At 35.1% G+C, this 23,220-nt stretch overlaps 1 protein-coding gene across 1 annotated transcript in view; it reads right to left on the bottom strand.

Annotated features, from left to right (window-relative positions):
* The window catches only part of LOC124365945 (ubiquitin carboxyl-terminal hydrolase 5), a 42,702-nt gene that overhangs the window by 5,634 nt on the left and 13,848 nt on the right, over positions 1-23,220 (bottom strand). The window contains exons 5-11 of the mRNA XM_046822090.1: positions 22,789-22,976; positions 19,575-19,720; positions 11,637-11,830; positions 11,416-11,487; positions 10,495-10,687; positions 5,345-5,559; positions 3,994-4,116 (exon numbers count right to left, since the gene is read on the bottom strand). Of these exons, the coding sequence (XP_046678046.1) occupies positions 3,994-4,116; positions 5,345-5,559; positions 10,495-10,687; positions 11,416-11,487; positions 11,637-11,830; positions 19,575-19,720; positions 22,789-22,976 (1,131 nt within the window). The remainder of the gene's footprint in view (positions 1-3,993; positions 4,117-5,344; positions 5,560-10,494; positions 10,688-11,415; positions 11,488-11,636; positions 11,831-19,574; positions 19,721-22,788; positions 22,977-23,220) is intronic.

Genomic DNA, 23,220 nt, shown 5'->3' with positions numbered 1-23,220 from the left:
ATTTACACATTCAAAAGCCTTGCTCAGGTCACAAAGGGTGGCCTGAGCAAAAGCCTTGTTCTCAAAGGCTGATAGCACATCTTGCACCAACATATCTACAGCGTCAATAGTAGATTTTCCCTTTCTAAATCCAAATTGAGAATTACTTAAAAAATTGTTTTCTTCAAAATACGCATTTATCTGGTCATAAACCAACATTTCAAATATTTTGGATAAAACGGGAATAATCGAAATTGGGCGATAACTCTGCGGCTTGTCCTTGGGCCCCTTCTTAAAAACCGGACATATCCGACTTAACTTCAACTCGTCAGGAAAAATTCCCTCCACAAGACATAAGTTAAAACAGTAAGACAAAGGACTTGCAATGGATTTTATTATATTTTTTAAAAGGTTATTGGACATTAGATAAATGTCACAACTATTTGAGTTTTTAAGACTGCTGGCTAATGTAATTACTTCATTAGGAGTAATTGGTTGCCATGCAAAATTTTGAGAATTCACTGGCAAATTTTTAATAAGCTCCTCTAAACCATATCTAGGGCAGCCCATTTTATTTTTTATTTCATTTACAGAATTGATGTAGGAATTATTGAATGAATCAGGTGAAATTCCAATGTTAGAATTATTTACAAAACTCATTTTTCCATTATCTTTTATTATTTTCCAGGCAGTTTTACATTTGTTGCTGCTATTATTTATTAATTTTGTATTATGAGTTAATTTTGCATTTTTTACTGATTGTTTATAATGTTTCTTCAGGTCTAAAAAAGCTTTTATTTCAGGTTCTAAGGCCGATTTAGAATTTTTTACTATACCATTCAAAAATAATAATCTTTTTTTTATGTCAGCTAGATCATTAGTATACCAATTATGTTTTAATACTGATAAATTATTCTGGTTTACTTTTTTTAGTTTGGCAAAATAGTTGATATTGTCTATTAGCAATCTAAAAAAAATTTGAAAAGCACTGAGAGCAGTTGGTTTATTCATACTCAATATGCCATCCCACTGATACGTGTTTAGTTTGTCTGTCAAGTGTGCCCAGGCATTATTAGAAACAAATAATTTGTAATAACTGACAGAATCTGGACTATTTTCCGCTAATTGTTTTTTCCTCTTTACTGAACCAAAAGGTGCATGTATTATGAGACCATTGTGGTCAGAGAAAGGAAAGTTAAAAATGTCACAATCTATTTTAAATTCTCTTTGGTAATTTACTAGAACATTGTCCAGACAATTAGCACCTCTGGTTGCTTTATTGTTTATGTAATAAAAATCATGCTGGCGCATGACATTACAAAACTGTTTTGACATGTTATTAGTTTTGGTGACATCAAAATTAAAATTAAAGTCCCCCCCTATGATAGAGGTGTAATTTGGGCAGCTAGCTAAGAAAGAGAGCAACTTGTCAAAATTTTCAAGGAAGATATGTGGGTTTCCGGATGGTGAGTGATAAAGTGACACTATTATAAGTTTTAAACTATCAATAAAAATTGCAGCTGCCTCAAAGTTTACTTCTGAAACAAATTGATTTACATCACATGTCCTGCTTTGGACATCATTGCGGGTAAAAATCGACGAACCCCCACGAATGTGGTTTGACCGACAGAAAGCGCTGACACAGGTATAACCATCAGGTGCAGCTAGTTTAATTTCCTCCTCTTTGAGCCAGTGTTCACACAAACCTACCACAAAAATATTTTTATCAGTTAAAAAGCTATCAAAAATTGAAATTTTATTTTTTAGACCTTGAATATTTAAAAACAAAACACTGGAATTTGACCCGTTAAAGTTAGAGACAGTATTCAGATTAGTATTTTTTTTTTGTTTACTTGTGTTTTGGTTACGTCTTAAACCTAAGCATAATTTATTTCTATGGGTCTTACTCCTAAAAAATCTATATTTATAGGTGTACTATTTAGTGAAGTATTAATAATATAAAAGTATTAATATATGAAAATAGTTGTGATTCAGACAATGTTTCTGACAATCATAGAGAAATTGGAGGAGGGTTGGATTGTGGTTGGAGCTGGAATTTACCTGGAGGAATATATTATGGCTTAAATCATAGTTTAAAATTGTCTAATATAAATCAGCAAATAGTTGATACTACATAGTTGTTTTTTTTTTATTCTGATAGTACTTTGTACATTTTTGTACAAGTATACCAATAATGTACAAGAAAAAGATATGTATATGAAAAAAATGTATATATACAAATTTTTTTCACATATATATATATATATATATATATATATACACGAGGGGGTACCCAAAAGTAACCGGAATTGTATTGCTGGCAGCCGGCAGCGTGTAGTACACATTCCTGCCGCTAGGCGTGTGTCGCGCAACCCATTGCGAACTCAGTGACCCCAGTTCCGTTGTCCTAGTGCATTCTGTTCGTTCGTAGTGACTGTTTTCGCTAACCCTGTTTTGTTCTTGTTTCGTTTTTTGTCATGGCAAGTTTAAGTGAACAACGTGCAGCTGTGAAATTTTGTTTTTTTACTTGGTAAAAATGCTGCAGAAACTATTTTAATGTTGAATACAGCTTACAAAGATGATGCTATGGGGAAAACTCAGGTCTACGAGTGGTTCGCTCGATTTAAAAATGGCGACATGTCGATTGAAGACAAACCTCGTTCTGGACGTCCATCAACCTCTCGAATGGACGAAAATGTTGAGAAAATTCGTGAACTTGTGCTCACCTACCGTCAACAGACAATTGAGGAACTATCAGAGAGTAGTGGGTTAACTTGGAGCTCGGTTCAGCGAATTTTAACAGGAGATTTAGGACTGAAAAGGGTTGCTGCCAAATTTGTTCCTCGACTTCTGACTGACCATCAAAAGGCACATCGAGTTGAAACTTGCCGCCTTCTGAAAGAACATCTCGAAAATGATCCCGATTTTCTGGAAAAGGTAATTACTGGTGATGAGTCATGGTGCTATGGTTATGACCCAGAAACGAAGCAACAGTCAAGCCAATGAAAGTCGCCATCTTCACCTCGTCCAAAAAAATGTTGGCAAGTCAAATCAAACATCAAAACCATGTTGATTTGTTTTTTTGATGCTAAAGGCATTGTTCATTCTGAGTTTTTTCCTCCAGGTCAGACTGTCAACCAAACATTTTATTTGGAGATTTTAAGAAGATTGCGCAACAGTGTTCGCCAGAAAAGACCCGATTTGTGGCAGACTGGAGACTGGTTCTTCCAACACGACAACGCACCGGCACACACAGCCATCTCAGTTAGGCAGTTTTTAGCCAAAAACGGCATAGTTCCGCTGCCCCACGCACCTTACTCGCCTGACCTCGCTCCATGCGACTTTTTTTTATTTCCACACATGAAAAGAGGCTTGAAAGGTCAACGATTTGACAGCGTTGAAGAGGTTAAGAAAAAAACGAAGCTCGAGCTTGCAGCCATTTCTAAAGATGACTACAAAAAGAATCCTGGTGATTTTCCACCCAGTAATACTGAAGAATGTCAGCTGTTTTGCAGTGTTAAAATTAAAAATATTGAGACATTTTAAAAATTTTTTACATGTTAATTGAAAAATAAATTTTATTCCAAAAACCTACGAAACAAATCTTATTTTTAAATTTAACATACTTTTATAAGTAAAAATGTTCACTTACAGTAAACAACATTGCATGTTCATCCAGTTTTACATGAGAAAAAGCACTTTGAAAAAATATTTTAAATAGTATATATATAAAACTTATAAATGATAATCCAATTCAATGAACAAGTAAGTTGAGTATAACCACCGAACGGTCAATGTGATGTGGCATTACTGTTTTGCCACTGACGCACAACGTATCAATGAGAATCCACTTCAACGTACAAGTTGAGTAATCATTAAACGATTTGATGTGGTGCGGCATTATTACTGTATTGTTGCTGACACACAACTTAATTAGTGACTGCTGGTACAATAAGGCTACCCAAAACGAATCGATCCACAATGGGTGAAAACTTGTTACAGTAAAGATCTTACTTTTTGGCAGTGGTTTTTGCATTGAGGGCAGTGCTGAAAAATTGCTCAACGATTTCTTCTTTGGCAAAAGCTTCAAGGCAGTTAGACAGTCTCAGCTTGAGCCTGACTTCATCATTGGGATCTCTGAAACACAAAAGCCAATAATTTTCAAATTAAATAAGACATAAACAAAAGAAAGTACTAAGAAATAAGGAAACTACCTGAAAAGGATTCCTGTTTACTACTCTCTAGTGAGTTGGAAATGATGACACTCCCATTCCTATACATCTATGATTGTTTAATGAGTGTTACCAAGAAATTTGCAGTATTATAATATTAGGCAAAATGTCCACAACTCTCCAACTAGTAACAATTACACAGCCAACATGCACTGTTGTATATTCTTTCTATGAAAATGTTGGAAAGTCCCTCAGATCTTGGCCAATCAGGGAGGGAAAGGACGTTTTTTACTAACTTTTGTAATTTAGCACTTTTTACCAAAATATTGGTTTTACTTCTCTAAAAATAAAAGTTAGAAATTGAACATCAGCCATCATTAGTTTGCAAGCGTTTGTTTCTATTTAGTTTTCTTTTTGCATATTCAGCCCTAAAACACAGTAAAACTATCAACCTGTCACCGCAGTTTAACATGAAAATTTTTGTCAGCAAACTTGCAGTGTTGAATTGGTTTCATGTAAACAATATTATTAACAACAAATAATAAATACTATACATTTTACAAGAAAATAGAAGTTTACTTTATTTTTTTAATCCAACAGTAAAGAAAATAAATACATGTTACAAAATCCATTTCAACTTTCACACAAAAAGATACTACAACAGGCAGGAATATGATTCAAATAAACTCCCAAACTGAAGGTTAAACTCTATTTTTTGTTTGGAAAACATTGAAGTAAAATAAAATATTTAACATATTTAAAGATCTATGCTATTTATGTTTCAACACTGAAGATTGGTAAACAATTATTACCCATCTGAAGTTGCAGTGAATATATCCAACTTTAACGCTAGACCTGGGATAGTCAAACTTTGTTTTACTGTTACCACTTACATTTTTGAAATAACTCAACTACAATATGTCAAAATATAAACATCAGAAGCTCATATAAATTATAAATATACAACTGATATCAAATAGTATATAATTATTATAACTCACAAGAAGCAGAGAGATAACTTGCACTTCATTAGTTCATCATGAAATAAAATTTGTATTCTTAACTCCTAACAAAGTAATAACTTTCAAACCCAATTAATTGGTTATACTACCTAAAGCTAGTATTAAGTTTAATTTAATAATATTAAAATCCCAGTGGATTAACTTCCCCTATACTCATAATGAGATACTCACAACCGAAGACCACTGGCTTCTGCCTCATCTTTGCGTTTCCGCCACTCCGCCACTTCCGCAATGTTCTCCGCAGCATCCGTAGGGATAGGCAGTGGCAGGCAGTACTCGGTGCGATGACTCACCTTCACCTTACCACTGCCCTGACAGACGAACCGGTCCTCCACCTGGAACTTGAAGCACTCACTGGGATCTGGTCCTGTCAGTCGGCAGTTTCTCTGGAAGTCAATGTTACGATTACAGTCTATAACACTTTATTTACTTCCATTGATACAAGGCAGGGAAGCATATTGTCACCTTTCCTTTTCAATATTATAATGGATGAAATTATTCTAGAAGTACAAGGAAACAGAGGAGCAGAAGAACTTAAGACAATAGCATATGCGGATGACATAATGATATGGGAAAATAGGGAAGAAGAGTTAGAACGAGAGTTAAACAAATGGGCAAAAGTGGCGAAGAAATATGGTTTAGAGATGAACATACAAAAATGTAAAGTAATGAAAGTAGAGAGAAGGGATGGAAATAACAAAGACGTGTTAGTTGAAGGAAAAAGACTTGAAAAGGTGAAGGAATTCTGTTATTTAGGAAGTATCATAACAGATAGGGGCACAATAAGAGAAGAGATAGGAAACAGAATATGGAAGAGTGGAAAGTTTTTCAATATGGTAAAGAAGATTGTGTGGAGTTGGAACATTGGGAAAGAATCAAAAGTATTGATGTATAAATCTTATTTCCAACCAATTTTATTATATGGAGCAGAGACGTGGACGTGGACTAAAAATGATTTAAGCAGATTGCAAGCTGCAGAAATGAGGTTTTTAAGAGGGATAGAGAAGACTACTAGAAGAGATAGAATAAGGAACGAAATAACTAGAGAAAGATTGAAGGTAGTTTCACTGCAAGAGACAATGGAAGGAAGAAGAATACAGTGGATGGGGCATGTGAAGAGGATGGGAGATAATAGAATGCCTAGAATAGCACTGGAGAAGGAGGAAGGAGGAAGAAGACCAAGAGGAAGACCGAGAGGAAGATGGGAGGACCAAGTGTGGAAAGACATAGAGAGAAGGGGACTACAGAAAATACAGGTGGATGAAGAGGAGACCTGGAACGATAGACTAAAGTGGAGGAGGCTGTGTACGACGACCCGTGAGAACGGAAACGTCTGACGATGATGATGATGATGATGATGATGATGATACATGAAGAATTGATAAAAAAAGAACCGATATAGAAGGTATCGCAAACCAAAGGAGACTGTATGATTATTTTTAACCCTTTGCACTTGAAAGCAGTATTTATAATTTGTCCTTGGAGCTCGTATGGCCAACTCTACTAGCCGCCACCATTTTGTCCGAAGCATGGATTAATTTTTGCCGTAATGTTATCTCAGCTTGTATGTCCAGCTATACTGGCCAAGGTATAATACGTCCATAGCTTGTAAGGCCAGCACCACTGGCCACTAAACATAGCAGTTATTTTCTAATATTGTCTTTGTTTTATACTGAATGGCGAGTGCTGAAATCTATCAAACAGCTGTTTTTTAAATTAGTTTTTAGATAAAGTAGTAAATTTTAAATTAGCCTATAATTCTTTTCTAAACATTGACTGTGCAAATAAGACAAATGGTGAGTAGTGGGCCTATACACTGAAGTCATAGAAGGAACATTAAACCTAGCAAATTTTATTAGAAGACGTGTGCTAACCATTCTTGACTACACAAAGGTGTGTATTTTTTTAATGTTTTATTCCGTAAAAAATGTAAAGACTGAGAAAATTTTAAATAGTTCATGTCTGAGACTAACATAACTGTAAACCCTACTCTATAATATTTTATTTACATATCTTTTTAACACGTGAGAGATCGCACTCACTTCCTGGACGCGAGAGGTCGCGCGACGGCAAATTGCTCACGCTCGTCTTTTACTCAAATTGCAGCTTTAATGTGGTGAGAAAATTTTCAAAAAAAAAAAACTGTGTTGTCTCTATTACTGTCTTTTAGTATATACTAATAAAAGTAATTGGGCACTTAAGTTCTAACAAAGAGAAATATTATTATGATACACTGTATATTTGGTTCTGAATTGGTGACTTTTTGGTACGAAAAAGGTCGTGTGTGAGCAATTTGCCGCAATAATATAAATTAGGCTTTTAAATGAAATTACTACAATAAAGTATTTTATTATGAGGAAGAAATAAATTTTATAATATGTATATTTTCTTAAAACAAAACAAATTGCCTCAAAAACGTTATAATATATTAAATCAATATTTAGGCAAAAGATTACTAATTCAATAAAATATTATGTACAAATGAAGAAACCTAATTTATATAAAAGAAAAATTATAAATGTTAACAAAAATTAAAATTTCTTCTAAGTTTCATAAAAAGTTAAAATATAAAACCCCCTAAATTAGTACAAGTTTACTAATTTCGTTTCAGTGGACATTATTGTCTAAGCTAACTGAAGAAGTGTGTCTGTATTCGAAAACCAATGTCTTTAGCTTAGTCAGTGTCCATAGCTTCATCTGCATCGGCACATCGGGTACAGGTGGCTTTTGTGTGTTCTTTACAAATCGGAATTTGGCAGGAGCTGCAACTTACAGTAGTCTTCCTGTTCTTTCTTCTAGGACAAATTCTGCAGTATGGGTATCTTCCCGCAGCAACCGGTTGTTCATCTTCATCCTCTACAGGATTTAGTTTGAAGATTTCCATTATTCTATTTTTCCTTTGTTGTCCAATGTTATACTGTGGACTTGCCCGAGTTTTAGACTGGTCAAGGATGAGTTGTGGTCCCAAATTCATTAGAAATGATCGCCGAGGGAGAACTTTTCTTTCTTCAAGTGTTATATTATTTGCTTTGTGAATTATGTAGGCGTTTATACCTCCAACATTGAGCATGAAGAAAAACATTATCAATGGCCAACAATGTGATATTCTTGATACACTATACTGTTTTTGTATGGCATCACAGACATCTACCCCACATTTATATCTGTTGTAGAAGGTGATTATAGTAGGCTTTTGGTCTTCTCCACTGTCTTGATCGATCTCATCTGTCTCATGCAGGGTCGAGAGTAAAAGAACAAATTTGTTTTTCTTGGGTTTATAAGATACTAACACTGCATTTTTGTAAATGCAAACATCGAGCTGTTGATAGGTCTTTTGTTTCCTTTTGGGTCTGATGTTAGTTCTTTAGGAATCTCTTTTTTATTTTTTCTTATAGTTCCAACTATAGTTAGATTTTTTTCGAGTAAGTCTTGTGCTAGGGGCAGAGACGTAAAGAAATTATCACATGTCACATTCCGTCCTGTATTTGCAATGAGTGTTGTCAGCCTGTTTACAATGGCCCTAGCAGAGTTGTTTAGTTCGTAGGGTCCTCTTTTTTGTTTTGAAATAAATACTTCCAAGTTGGATGTGTAAAATGTTTTGGAATCACTCATTGCCCACACTTTTATGCCAAACTTGCCAGGCTTTTTTGGCATTTACATTCTGAAACTTGACTTACCTCGAAAGTTGGGTAACATTTCGTCAATGGTGACGTATTCACTATGGCTATAGTTTGCTTGGCATAAGCGTACAAATTCATCAAATATCTCTCTCATGCAATAAAATTTGGCAACCGATTTCCTTTATCGGCGACCTTCTATCTCTCTGTCATCAAAGCTAACATATCTTAGCAAAAATTTAAATCTGCTACAACTCATGGTTAGCTTGAATATTTCAACTCCAAGACCATCGATATTCCACAAATCAAAAATGTTCTGATGGCTAGAATGAAGTACGCCTGCTAGGTAAAATAGGCCTATCACTGCTTTCATTTCCACTACATTGGTTCCCTTGCATCCCTTTCCCGGTTATACTGTCCTCTGACCTCACTTATTTTTTGGTTAGTATATGTGACAATATTTTCTATAACTTCAACAGGGTAAAATAGCATCCAGCATTCTAATTCTGTTTTAGCATGTCTGGCATTTCTAACAGGCCCCGGAAGCTGGGTAACAATATTTCGCCTTCTAATGCGAGTTGGTCTATTCTGTGGCCTGTCAGACCAAATGGTAGGGTTTGGAATATCCCTTCCACTATACTTAGGATTAGTAATAATCTGACCTGGTACTGGTAAGTTCTGCTGATCGTCTTCAACATCCGGTTCACCTTCAACTTCACTGTCTGCAGGTAGTTCTTCATTGAAGCTGTGTTCTGAATCACTGTCAATCTCGAAATCCCTTACCAATTCATTTTCACCTATATCACTTACATCCGAGTCATTCACACCTAATTCACTTGAATTCGGCTCTGAAACGGATTCTAACAGGTCCATAATTCTTCTCTGTTCTTCAAAATTCATTTTTACACAATATAACTAAATCACAACATCACAAAAAAATTAAAATATTGAAGATTTAGAAATATTTCCAATATTCGCAGATTTAACAGAATGCACTACGGGAGAGATCGCGCGAAGGCATATTGCTGCGGTAGGTGCAGAGCTACAACCAAAATTCCACCACTCGCAAACAAAGACTAACGGTTCAAGGTCAGGCGCAGGGATGTACTGGGAGGGATAAAACGAGACCCTGTTATCCTGGGGCATCACTGCAAACGAAAATATAAAGATAGCAAAAAAGCGCGGCAAACTGCCGCGGGCGCGATCTCTCACGTGTTAACATATATTTATAATAGTTTAATATCGCAAATGTATGTTTACCTTTGTATTGGAAAGATTCATTAAAAACACTTTAAATTAGTTTTCATTTCTCCTTTATTTAAAATTACTAGGCAAATAACGCGGAGGATATTGAAAAATAATTTTGATCTACAGAGGCAAACATCAAATATGGCTGCCGAGATGCCAATGAAAGTAGCACGGCCAGCTGTACTGGCTATACGAGTTGCGAGGACAAACTATGGTAAAACTAACGCGAGCTGTCTGCAACCTTGGTGTGGCCGGTGCTGCTGGCCTTTCGAGTGCAAAGGGTTAATCATAGCAATGTGTATATTCACCCAAATCCTCCAAAACAATGTGTTGGAATCAACCCATTGTCGACTGATTAACACTGACAACTAACCAAATGCATGTTTTAGACTGACAACTCAAATAATAAAATACGGGGGTCACAAAACCTACAAACCAATACTTGAAGTCACTTACTTGCAGAGTTGTGATGAAGTGTAGAAAGAACTCCTGCGCATCCTGTTGGTGTTTGGTGGAGAAATCCGGGTGGCCTTTGCAAACCAGGTTCTTAAACATGTGCGGAGATATCCCTTTAGAGTATTTATCCTTGGAGGACTCAGGAGGTGGCTCGGAGTACTTCCCAGAGAGTAGACCACATCCCAGTTTAGCCCTAAGACACACACACCAGACTTATAACTGTGTTCTCTTGGGTAGTTACTGATCATATTAGTGTTAACAGTATGTTGGTTCAAGGACTTGTTAGGAAAAACTTATTGTTCTTTGCAAACAACATGATTATCTGCCAATCTAACATTTAGAACATTACTTTTACCCCTAAAGTAATTATGAGAAACGTCCCAAATAAACCAGTGTTAGTGCTGCCAGGGACAAAGATTGGTAGTATGTGATTTTCCCACTAGGCATATACCACAGCTCATTTACAACACTAATGTCTTAGTTGTATAAATAAATAATTTAAAATGATTTTGCCAAACTCTTGTTAAGAAATTTGCATAGTTCAAAGTTGTGGATAATTTAATGTTTTACTTAAATTAACCAAGTTCTACTGTATTTTATAACTTGAAAAAATGTTTGTAAAGTGCAATACATACCATTTTGTTACTTATGTTCTGTAAATGCTAAAAAAATTAAACCAGACAAAGAATATTTTTTTTTAAATAGTTTTGGGGTAAAGCTATTTAAAAGGAGCATTTATAAAAATGACGTATTTACTAACGTATGGTGAATATGGCTAAAATTGGTCCATTTGTTTTGTTACATCTATGTCTCACGCGGTCACAAATACACATTCACATCACTTTATATATATATATATATATATATATATATATATATATATAGAGCAGTAAATGTTTTAAAATCTACTCCTATACTCACATTTGAACATGGAAGTCAGTGGCTGGATTGGGTGGAGAATTCCCGAATACTGTAGGAGCTGCTTCAACGTATCTATAAAACACATTATATTATTAAAATCTACAGAATTTTACAAAAGAGCTGAGGGGTGAATCACTATAATTTTGAAAAGAACAAATATTATATGATTAATCAATTTTAAACTATACAACGGTAGTTACTCAAGTGAGGTGTATACTTGCCTCTGTACAAAGTCCTGAACGAAGAAGACGACTTGCATGACACTGTTGAAGTAGCAGGAGTTTCCAAGGTTGATAAGTCCAGTGTACCCAGGACCGTAGAGAGGTCTCAGTTCGCTATTGGACTCCTGCAGTGCTGACCATTCCCCCAGCCTCTGGTTACAGTCCAGTTCCAGCTCTATCATGGACTTGTCTGTCTGTAACCAACAATTTAGTCTTTATTTGTGAATAAGTAAATTAAATAAACGAAACAGGCAGTGATGTGTCAACTTTATGCTTTCAGTTCAGATCTGTTTTAGTTCTTTAGGGCAAACAGTTCTGGTTCTCTGTTCCATGTACTACTCTTTGAGGAAGATCAGCTAAAAAGGAAAATTATAAGTAAAGTCTAAATGAGCAGGTAGAGAATTGAGCACTCAGCCTCATTATTATTTCTTAGTTTGTTTTAACAGCTTTTGTCAGTAGGCCTATTCACAAAATTGTTAAGATGGCAACAATTCCCTACACTCCCATTGGCCATAGTTCAATGGACTTTTCTCTTGCTGTTTCATACATGATCTATCAGATATTTTGGGAACAAACTTATCAGACTGGCAAAAAATAAATTATGTTGTTAGTACAACAATATAATACAAATATAGCACACTCTCAGAAATTTGGATCGTACCAATCCAAACGTAAGTTCGGACCGATTATCAAATTATAAAGTACTTTTTGAAAGATATAAGTTTTAATGCGAATGGTCCACATAACATAAATTTAACGCACTTTGTATTTTTGGGTGCTCACTGCACAGTATAATGGTTTTGTTTGTGTACATGATGGTGGAAACTTGCATGTAATTGTGGAGAGGGGAGTGCATTGCTTTGTGTCGCATTGAAATAAGATGAGAGAAAAATGTAAAAAGGTGATTGTGTCAGTAGAAGAAAAGTTACATGCCATAAAGCGCACTGATAACGAAGTTGATAGTGAACAACTTTGCGTTACAGTTAGGCATTGGAACATGTACGGTTTCAGATTGGAGAAAAAACCGTGAACAAATTGAAAAGTTATGTACCTCTCAATCTAGTGAAAGTGTGGTGAAAATGAGGAAAATAATGCACAAAGGAAAACATGGCGAAGTTGAAGAGACATTATCTTATGGTTTCAACTTTTAAGGGGCAGGGGTACTTAATCCTTTAAGCTAAAGCTTTAAAATTTAAACTAGAAATTGAAGGAAAAGGTGGTGAATTTACAGCTAGTGATGGTTGGCTCGACTGATGGAAAAAGCATTATGGTATTTGCCAACTCTCAATAACTGGGGAGGTCTTGTTATTTTAAACATTTCTTTTTAAAACTCCTTGACAAAGAAAGAATTTCTGGAAACCAGTTATAAAACTGTGATGAAACTGGCCTGAACTATAAAATGCTGCCCACGAAAACGCTTGCTTCGAAAAAAGAAAGCTTCTGAGGCTACAAAAAGAGCAAGCAATACAGTGTTACAGTGTTAGTCTGTAGAATGTAACTGGCAGTTATAAGTTTAGACAAACATTCGTTAAAAAAAAGCAAAAAAGTCTAAACCTTTTATAAACTTAAAGAAAGATGATGTGTTGCCAGTTTGGTACAGAAATGAACAAAAATTGTGGATGAATTCTACCATTTTCAATATTTGGTTTTTTAATGAGTTTTTGCCTCAGTTAGAAGAGCATATGGCTGAGAAAAATTTGCTAAGGAAAGCTATTGGCTAACGAATTAAAAAGCAAGGATATAAAAGCTACATTTTTACCTCCAAATGTGACAGCTGTCTACCAGTCTATAGACCAAGAAATACGTCAGGCATTAAAGTTGAAATACCGCTGCCATCTTCTTAATTATTTAATTTCAACAATAGATAATGATAAGGATTACATCAGTACAATGAAGAAAAGTGATATGTTGGATAAATTATTAGTCGGGTAGCTGAATGACCAGTCAGTGGCACTGAACGGTTGGCTGATAAGGTCGCTCTTATCTTTTCGTTGCGAATACTACAGCGTTCGGTTCTATCCTGTCTCACAGTGCATGTTAATGCTTTAATTTTCATGTTTTAGTGTTAATATTTTAATAATGTCGGCAACCTGTGGCGTGTGTAACATTTCAAATAACGCCAGTGATCACATTAAGTGCGTGGGTGTGTGTGGAAGTGAGTTTCATCTTTCCTGTATAACAAAGAAACATCCTGATCTTATTAAAACTCGTGGCTCTAAGAAGGAATGGTATTGTGTCGACTGTTTGAGGACTAGATCTACGTCAAGTAGTACTACGTCTGGTGAGGGCACTACAACAATAACTGAGGAGTTTATGAAGAGTATGATGGAATCATTTAAGGATGAAATATTTACGGAGCTAAGATCCCATTCTGCTCAGTTCTTAGATTTCAAAAACTCTTTAGACTTTTTTTCCTCTAAAATGGATGAGGCGACGAGAAACATGGAACTTATTAAAAAACAAAATAGGGAAATTATAACTGAAAACGAAAACAACAAACTGAAGATTACAGTTCTAACCAAGAAGGTGGACGATCTGGAAACTAAGGTGAGGGATATGGAGCAGTATTCCCGACGTGAAAACATTGAGATTAATGGGCTTCCTGTTACGCCAGGGGAAAACGAAGCAGAGATCTTGAAGGACATCGGGCGAGCTATCGGCGTTGAAGTGGACGTAGGTCAAATAGTAGCGGCTCACCGAGTACCCACATACAACCGGGCACGAACACAACCAATGGTGGTCCGTTTCTCGTCAAGACACCTGAGGGACACGTGGCTCCAAGCATACAGAAAGAAAAAGACATTACTGGCTTCTGACGTAAATAAGAGCTTCCCAACAACACGAGTCTACATCGGAGAACACCTAGCACCATCAAATAAACTGTTCCTCAAAAGCCTCAAAGAAGTAGGAAAGGAGTTGGGGGTGAAATACGTATGGTGCAGAGAAGGGAAGTTTTACGCCCGGAAGTCCGACGGTCAGCCGTGTATTGGCGTCGGGAACGTCGAGGATCTGCGCAGGTGGAAATGAGTAAATAATGTATTCCGACTATTATTGGGACATTTTCAAAGAAGTGAGCTTTTTCAGTTGTGTTTTTTGTTTGCTTATTTTATATCATTTTTAATTTTATATTTTTAAGATATAACGCTTAATGGGTATAAAAAATCACAGATGTGAAGGTAGTTTAATTTTTAATTTTTCAAATAGACAAAGAGGTTCTTTTATTGATAGAAAATTATATGGACTATGTCCCTTTTGAATTTCATACCAAAACCTAAGGATTTAAACATTAATTTAGCAGGAAAATTTATATACAACTGTTATCAGTGGAAAAAAGTTTTGTTTTATTCATAATTGAATTTTCTTGCGTATTATATTTGCTTATATTTATTTGGGCAAATTTTTAAATGCACAGTAAATGTTTATTGTAGCACTGCTGATAGTTATTGTCCTTGTTGTTGCGGACGATATTACGGTTGGGTAACTAATATTATTGATGCTGCAGGAAAATTTATACAGTATATCTTGCAAACAGTGTTGCAGTATTATAAGTTTGCAGTATTAGAAGTATATTCACAGTAAATATAGTGTTTAGTAGGAGCTGATTAAACATTAGGTCAATGTACAACTGTTGTCAGTGGGAGAAAGTATCGTTAAATTCATAATTTATTTAGGGCGTAATTACTTTAGTATTATATTTACCTATGTTTATTGGGGCTAATTGAAATGCTCAGTTATTGATTATTGTAAAACTACTGATATTGTTTATCCTTGTTATTACTAATGATAATACTATTGGGTAACGAATATTGTTGATGTTTTGAAATAATTTTTAAATGTATTACCTGGAAGTGTAGTTTATTGACATGTAAGGAAGTAATTATCCGAGTTAATATAGATTGGATTGATGGATGATATAATAAGTGACAGTGTTTATTACTCAACTTTAGACAATTCAATTTTCAATGAGAGAAACAATGAGGTTAGGGTAATTCACATTAATATTCGTAGTGCTAGGAAAAATTTTAATTTATTTATGGCAATATTTAATGATTTTTTTGAGAAATATTCTCCAGGTTTCATAGTAATGAGTGAAGTATGGATTTCTGAATCGGAAGTTGGGTTATTTTCAATACCTGGCTACTCTTGCTTTGCCTGTTGCAATGAGTCATACAGAGCAGGTGGGACGTTGGTTTATGTCAACAATAGTATTTGCGCTAGGCAAGTCGCCTGCCGGCTACAATCAGCTGATTGCACTCTAATTGAGTTCAAGGTCAACCAGCTTCAGTTTTCGTTACTTGCTGTCTATAGACTGCATTCCTTTTCGAGTGAATATTTTATAAATGAATTTCCGCAAGTACTTGGGCTATTGAAACATAATGCATTGATTGTCGGTGATGTCAATATAGATATATCTCAACAAAATCATAGTCAAATTAAGGATTCTTTTTTGACATTATTGGTAGGTAATGGTTTTACTTCTCTAATTAATAGACCAACTCGAGTAACTCAGAACTCAAAAACTTGCATAGATCACATTTTTGTTCGGCATGATAACATATCTCAATTTAAATCAGCCATTTTTGAAATTGACATGTCAGATCACTATCCAATAGGATTGTCCTTTTCAATTAATGATTTAAAACAACCACAAAACCTTCTGAGTTCTACATTACACAAAAGCCATATTGATTTTGCAAAATTAGCCTCAGATTTAGAGACAACTGACTGGAATTTGATTCTGAACGATTTTGATTGTAACCTAAGTTTTGATAATTTTCACAATACATTTTCTGAATATATAAAAAACAATACACATGTAAATACATTTTCAAATAATAAACTTGGAAAAGCCAAACAAATAAGTCCATGGATAAACTATAACTTGCTCAAGCGAATTGAATTGAGAAATAAACTTTACAAAAGGTTAAAGATACGACCGTATGATGCTGATCTAAAATTGTTTTATAATAACTTCAAAATTAAACTATCACATGATCTCGATTGTAGAAAAAATCAGTATTACAAGAATTTACTTGAACAATGCGGTAACTCTCGAAGTAAATGGCAACTAATTAATAAAATGACTGGCCAGCAACAGAAATCAATTCATAGGATTAAAACTAGTTCAGGTCAGGTAATTGTCAATGAACACGAAATTGCAAATCAATTTATTGAATATTTTACTAGGGTTGCACGTAATAATACCAATTTCAATACTATGTTAGATATAAGAATAATAAATAGGCAAGTCAACTCACTGTATCTCAGGCCAGTAGACTCTGTAGAAATAATTGATATTGTAAATGGTATGGCAAACAAGGGATCATCTGGATTTGATAATATTAATATACTAACTGTTAAGAAAAATATTCATTTAATAGCCGAGACATTAGCAAAATTAGTTAATATAAGTTTTATTAATGGATTATTTCCAAATAGACTAAAACACGCTATTATTGTGCCCATTTTTAAAAGAGGTGATCCTGAATCTGTTGAGCAATACCGTCCTGTCTCCTTGCTTTCTATATTTTCCAAGCTTTTTGAAAAAGCTATGAGGAAAAGATTACTAGATTTTTTAGAAATAAACAATATTCTATCTCCTAAACAGTTTGGTTTTAGAAAAGGAAACAGTACGGAAGATGCTATAAGAGCTCTCATGACAATAGTTAATCACAGTTTAAACTCCAATAAAAAAGTGTCAGGCCTTTTTATTGATTTTACAAAGGCCTTTGACTTGGTTAGTCATGTCAATTTACTAATAAAATTGGAGGCAGTTGGAGTGAGAGGGGCTGCGCTTGGTTGGTTCTCCTCATACCTTACAGGGCGCAAACAACAAGTGCGTATTATTAAGGCTCTAAGCGATGAGAGGTCTGTAGACATTGGCATACCGCAGGGATCTGTACTTTCCGCCGACTTGTTTGCAGTTTTCATTAACGACCTTTTATTATTACCGTTTAAAGGAGAAGTAATTGCATTTGCGGATGACATCGTATTTGTTTATTCAGCCGACAGTTGGAATGAAATACGGGCTTTTATAGATCATGATTTACTATTACTTAAATCATGGTGCGATTCAAATTCTATGTTAGTCAATGCAAATAAAACCAAATTATTAAATTTTGATTTAGTTGGATATACTTTTTATGATCAAATCAAGTATCACAACTGTCAAAATACTTTGAACTGTAATTGCGATTTAATTGAACAAGTTAACGAAATTTAATATTTAGGAATATTGTTAGATAATAGAGTATCGTGGAAAGCTCAAGTCAATGCATTGAATACTGAATTGCGAAAGTCTATTCGATCATTTTATTTTTTAAGAAATGTATGTGACTCGCAGTTTTTAAGAACGATATATTTTGCACTAATACATTCACGGTTACAATACGGAATTGAATTCTGGGGATCCGCTTTTGACAACTTATTGAACAAGTTAAATGTGACTCAAAAATATATTATTCGTATCATTTGCTTCAAACGCAGAAGAGATCATACGGATCAGCTTTTCAAACAACTAAATATTTTAACAATAAAAAATTTGTTCATATTCAAAGTTCTTCGGGCTTTTTATAAGAGGAGTGGCAACCGGGGGACAGAAAATTTATTCTATCAAACTAGAAATGTATTAAATCGCCATTTTGTAAGACCGAGGGTGAATAAATCATTTTTTTCAAAAACTTTTCTCTACTTAGGCCCAAAAAGTTTCAATCGTTTGCCACAGGAAATTAAAAGTTGTAATACTTTGGTTTCCTTTTCTAATAAACTAAAATATTGGCTATTTGATGCTACAAGTATTGATGTTCTGTTACGGTAAAAATACATTAGAATTAGGTTCATGAGTCCATTCCTATCAGTGTGAATTCCGTCCTTGTGATAAGAACCCTATTGTTATTCGTCACAGGAGCTGCCTGTTACAGTGTTTTTGTTTGAAGACTAGACTGTTAAGACATCTTTATTTTGTTATTACTTTAATATTAGTTTTAATTTAGTCACCATGTACTGGATGAAGGTGACTGTAATTTTCCACAAATGTTTTGAATTACTATTGTAAATATTGGGAAATAAAATAAATATTATGATGGAAAAAAAACACTCCTGTGTCATCATCAGTTTCATCGTGGAAGATTTTGTTGGAACATAGTTGCAACAAGTTCAAAGAAATTGATTGAGGGGAGTTTAAAGAAAATTAAGTGGATAAAGAAAATTTTGTTTCGATGTTACAAAAACTTCCTGGATGTGACTAAGTAAATCAAAACTACTTGGATGAGTAAATCAAAAATAACGATAAAGATGAAATAACAGATCACAATATTGTTGAAATGGTGACAAATAACAAAACTTTAGAAGATGAAATAACTGAGAGCTAAGATAATTGTATTCCACACTCCGAAGAGTTTAAGATGCTAGATGGAGAACTAGAGCTGACACTATATGTTTGAGTAAGTTGAGACTTTGAGGCAAGAAGGGGAGCCACAATATTGAAGTAGACATCCAATAATGATTTCTTCAAGAAATAAGTTCCACCCCTTTTTTTAAATGTTAGACCAGTGAATATTTAATACATATAATTTCAACTATATAATGTTATCATTTGTATTTTTACTTAATTTATTTGTAAAATTCCTACAAGTTATTTGATTTAACTGTGTTTAGTTTACAGTGTTCTACATTGTGTATATTACGTATTGTGTACATAATCTTATGTTTTATAAATAAGCTTGTTGTCTTTACCCATTACTGCGAACGTTTTATGCCATTATTTTCTGTTGCACATCGTCATATTTCTCCGCAATAATGAGTCATACCAACCTTTGGTAAATCCGGATTTTTTAAAAGTTCAGACTCCTGAGAGTGTACTGTATATAACATTGTCAATAGAAAACTGATAAAGACTCTTTACTGGGACAAGTCTTTACATCACGATATCCTTCATACCTTTTCAAGTACAGCAGCGTTGATCCCCCAGTGCGCCAGATGTTTGACCAAATAAGGATCTTCCACCATATCATCCTCTACATAACTCCAGACGTCACCCTTGCCATCCTTGGTTATCGTTCCTAGCTTTACCGCCAACGGATATCCTGAAAAGAAACCTCATTTGATAAACACAATAAAACAATTATTAATGGTCCTATACAAAAAGCTGTAATTTGCTACTACAGAAATAGCCTCTGCAAAAAAAGGCTTTACTACAGTTTGAATAACTTATCCTTTTCTGAGCATCTAATGTTAAACACTATACACATAATACATTGGGGAATAAGGACTCCTTAATGTTACAAATTTAACAATGATTAATAACGAGAATACAATCCCTTTAACCTGTTGACGAGTGCGCACAGCATTTGCCGTGCCGCTATGACGGTCCATACTGAGTGCCTCACTGACCAGTGACAGACTTTTAGGGAGTAAAATAAAAAAAAACTTTTAAATGTTAATAAACTTGTTTATTATAGTTTAAATGTATATAAAAATACATTGTAGATTGTTAAAAGCAATAATCTCGTTTTAAAACTTTGCTATTGTGTGATAATGCTCAAAACGAGGATATATACAAAGGGCGACCTCACATGTTGAACATTCATTGCTGGTTTCTTTTCTTCTTTGTCCAGTTCGAGTGGTGTGTTTGCACACATAGCACTGCCTTAGTAGTTTATGCTTCTTTGTGTCATTCTGGGGGAGTGGCCTTATAAAATGGCAACCTTGGAGGCGTAGCGGGTCTTGTGTCCCGCCTCCGTAAAATAGTTTTACAAGTTATCACCAGGTGCCACCACTATACAGGACTAGCAACACTGTACAGCGACACTATTAGGAACAACTGAAAAGTTCCAAAAATCTCCGCTGGACGTCACAGTAAGTCAGTGAGAACGAACTGACAGTCATTAGTCTGCAACGGAAAATGCCGTGCTCCCTCATACGGGACCAAACGGCAAATGCCGTGTGCACTCATTTGGGTATGATTTGCTGCACTCGTCAACAGGTTAAGGACAGGAAAAAAACCTAGTTGGATTCATTAATAAACTGAGATGGCCTTGAAAGCTCTGAGCCCCTCATTTAACTCCATAAGTCCAACAGGCAAGCAGTTGGCGATAGAGAGCAAAAAGCTGAGTTTGGCGTTTTGTGGCCCGTGTGAAACTTGCATAAGTAGTGTATTAAATCACATTATGGAGTGGTTCACATGAGCGAACGAGAGCTGGCCGATCGCAAACAACCACCCACCACTACAGGATCACAGCTGACAGCGGAGACGGAGTAGATATGTGGGAGCATTGGAAAGATTCAGAGGGGTTGCCAGTCGATCACCAATAGTGGCGAACACTCTACTCTTCTTGTAATATGAATACCGGTGTGTACGAAGTAGTACTTACTGTTTGTAGAGGAAATTATGAACAATCCAACCATCTTGGGACATTACAACTATTTATGTTCTGTAGCAATAAATATTACAATGTTTATTAATTGCCCGCTAAAATAAATATTCATTTTTATACAATCATAAAATATTAGATATCATAACTAATAATGCAACAGTAAAATGTAAAAAACAAAAAGTAGGCTAATGTTTATACGTAATTGAGGATCTATGAACTCCTCTCCAACCAAATCAACTAAGATCAATATTAAGAGAAAAATTGGCACGCCCATGAAGTTCACTGATCGACTGTGATAACTAGTAGCCAGTGTGAACCGTTCAATGCTCCCCCAAACACTACTATGTCGCCGGGACTGCATATCTAGGAGTAGTGGCGGTTGTTTACGATCATCACTCCTACTCACAGCGGTCAGCCACTACCACAAATAAACCACTAAATTTAATCTGGTACACTAGTAAATGGCACCAAGACTGATCACTGCGTGTTGTTGCGATTATGCTTGCCCGATTCTTGCTTATATGTGAACCAAAGGAAAGAATCATGGCGATGACGCTTGTTGATTCATTTAATCGCAAGTTGTAGAGTTTTTCACAGTTTGTATAATTGAAGGTTTATTTAAGGTTTTTTCACGGTTAACGAAATTCACAGTTTTTATCGTCGGATGGGGACCTCACAAAAGGGAGTATTGAATCACCCACTAGTTACTGCAAAACTTTTAAAGAGGGAAATTCTTACCCTTTTTACAGACTGCAGAAACAACATAGAAAAGTTTTACAACTATTTTCTTATGAGTAGCCTACTAAATCTTTTGATGAATTATTAGCTCGATTTCCGTCAAAGTCATGGATTTAGTGATGTGGTGTTCAGTACCACCAATGAGGGATTAAAGACTTCACACCCATTGAACCAAGCTGCTTTCTTACTTATTTTATCATGATATTCCTCATGCAAAGGATTCTATATTGCAGAATTATTAGCTCACTTCTATAAACAGCTGTTGTCCATGGAAACTATTTAAATGGTGTAATGAACTAATAACACTATTCCACGTGCAGAAACGCAGTGTGTACGCCGATCTCTTGTCTGTGCAGACTGTCAAAATGAATGTGCAGTACTCCATTTGATTACACATTGTGTTTAAACGCGCCGCAACGTGAAGATGCTTCGTCACCACAAACACTTGTATGTATTGGGGACTAAGGAATAACCAGATATATGACGTTCGAAATATGAGGATTACTATAACCTAACTTTGATTCAGTTTGGATCTGCAGAGATATCCTAGTAAAGGACAATCCCTTCAGCTTCCCATTTTCTGATACTTTTGTCTTGTTCTTCACCACGATGTTGAATGGGGCTAATAAAGTAAGCCTTTCTCACAAGTCCGCCTGCTGTCTTATTATTTATATTCCACATCAGTTTGACTTTGTTGTAATTATCCAGAGCTCTTTAGTGTAATAAATGTTTGTTTTAAACAACAAAACCTAACATTGAAATCTCAAATTAATAACAAAAATATCAAAACATTGTTGAAATATGATGGAAAGAATTAATACTAGTATTTTTTTTTATATGTCCTAGATATTTCTAAAAATATCAATACTAAACAGAACTCAAATAACAAGCATGTTCAGAGATACCACATCATCAGCAAGAAAAAAACAAAAACACATAATAACATATAACTATAACAAAGAGGTTAATTATTTACTGATTCATGAACAATAAAACTACTAGAAGTTCAATTACGGAAGACGAAATGTGGTTAAACTCACCAGTATCCTTGTAATGATGCACAGCATGGTCGTTGCCACCAGTGCCGTCGTAGAACTTACGGCCACACAGGATCGTACCGTCAGTAAGGTTGAGCCACAAGTTGCTGTTGAGGTCACACTTGGAACATTGCCATCCGCTTGGAGGGATTTTAATTCCGTTGTCCAACTGGAGGAGGTTCTCCGCATGCCTGTAATATTTTCATCATAAGAAAGAGAAACTGGTCTGTGATTTAGAACTTATTATATCCACCTCTACACCTACAGAGCTTTGCAAATATTATATTACACACAGAATAAAGGGGATAATAGGTAGAGAATGAGTGAGTACTTCAGTCAAAGACAGGATACTACTGTCACTATCTATAACCTAAACTAAAATTCAATTGCCTTACACATTGTAGATGATCTCACAGACCATTACATAACGATATA

The sequence above is a fragment of the Homalodisca vitripennis genome, chromosome 7 (assembly GCF_021130785.1).
Source record: "Homalodisca vitripennis isolate AUS2020 chromosome 7, UT_GWSS_2.1, whole genome shotgun sequence".
In the NCBI taxonomy this organism is placed as follows: Eukaryota; Metazoa; Arthropoda; class Insecta; order Hemiptera; family Cicadellidae; genus Homalodisca; species Homalodisca vitripennis.
The sequence above is the reverse complement of the archived record's forward strand: the minus strand, read 5'-3'. Positions and strand labels throughout refer to the sequence as shown.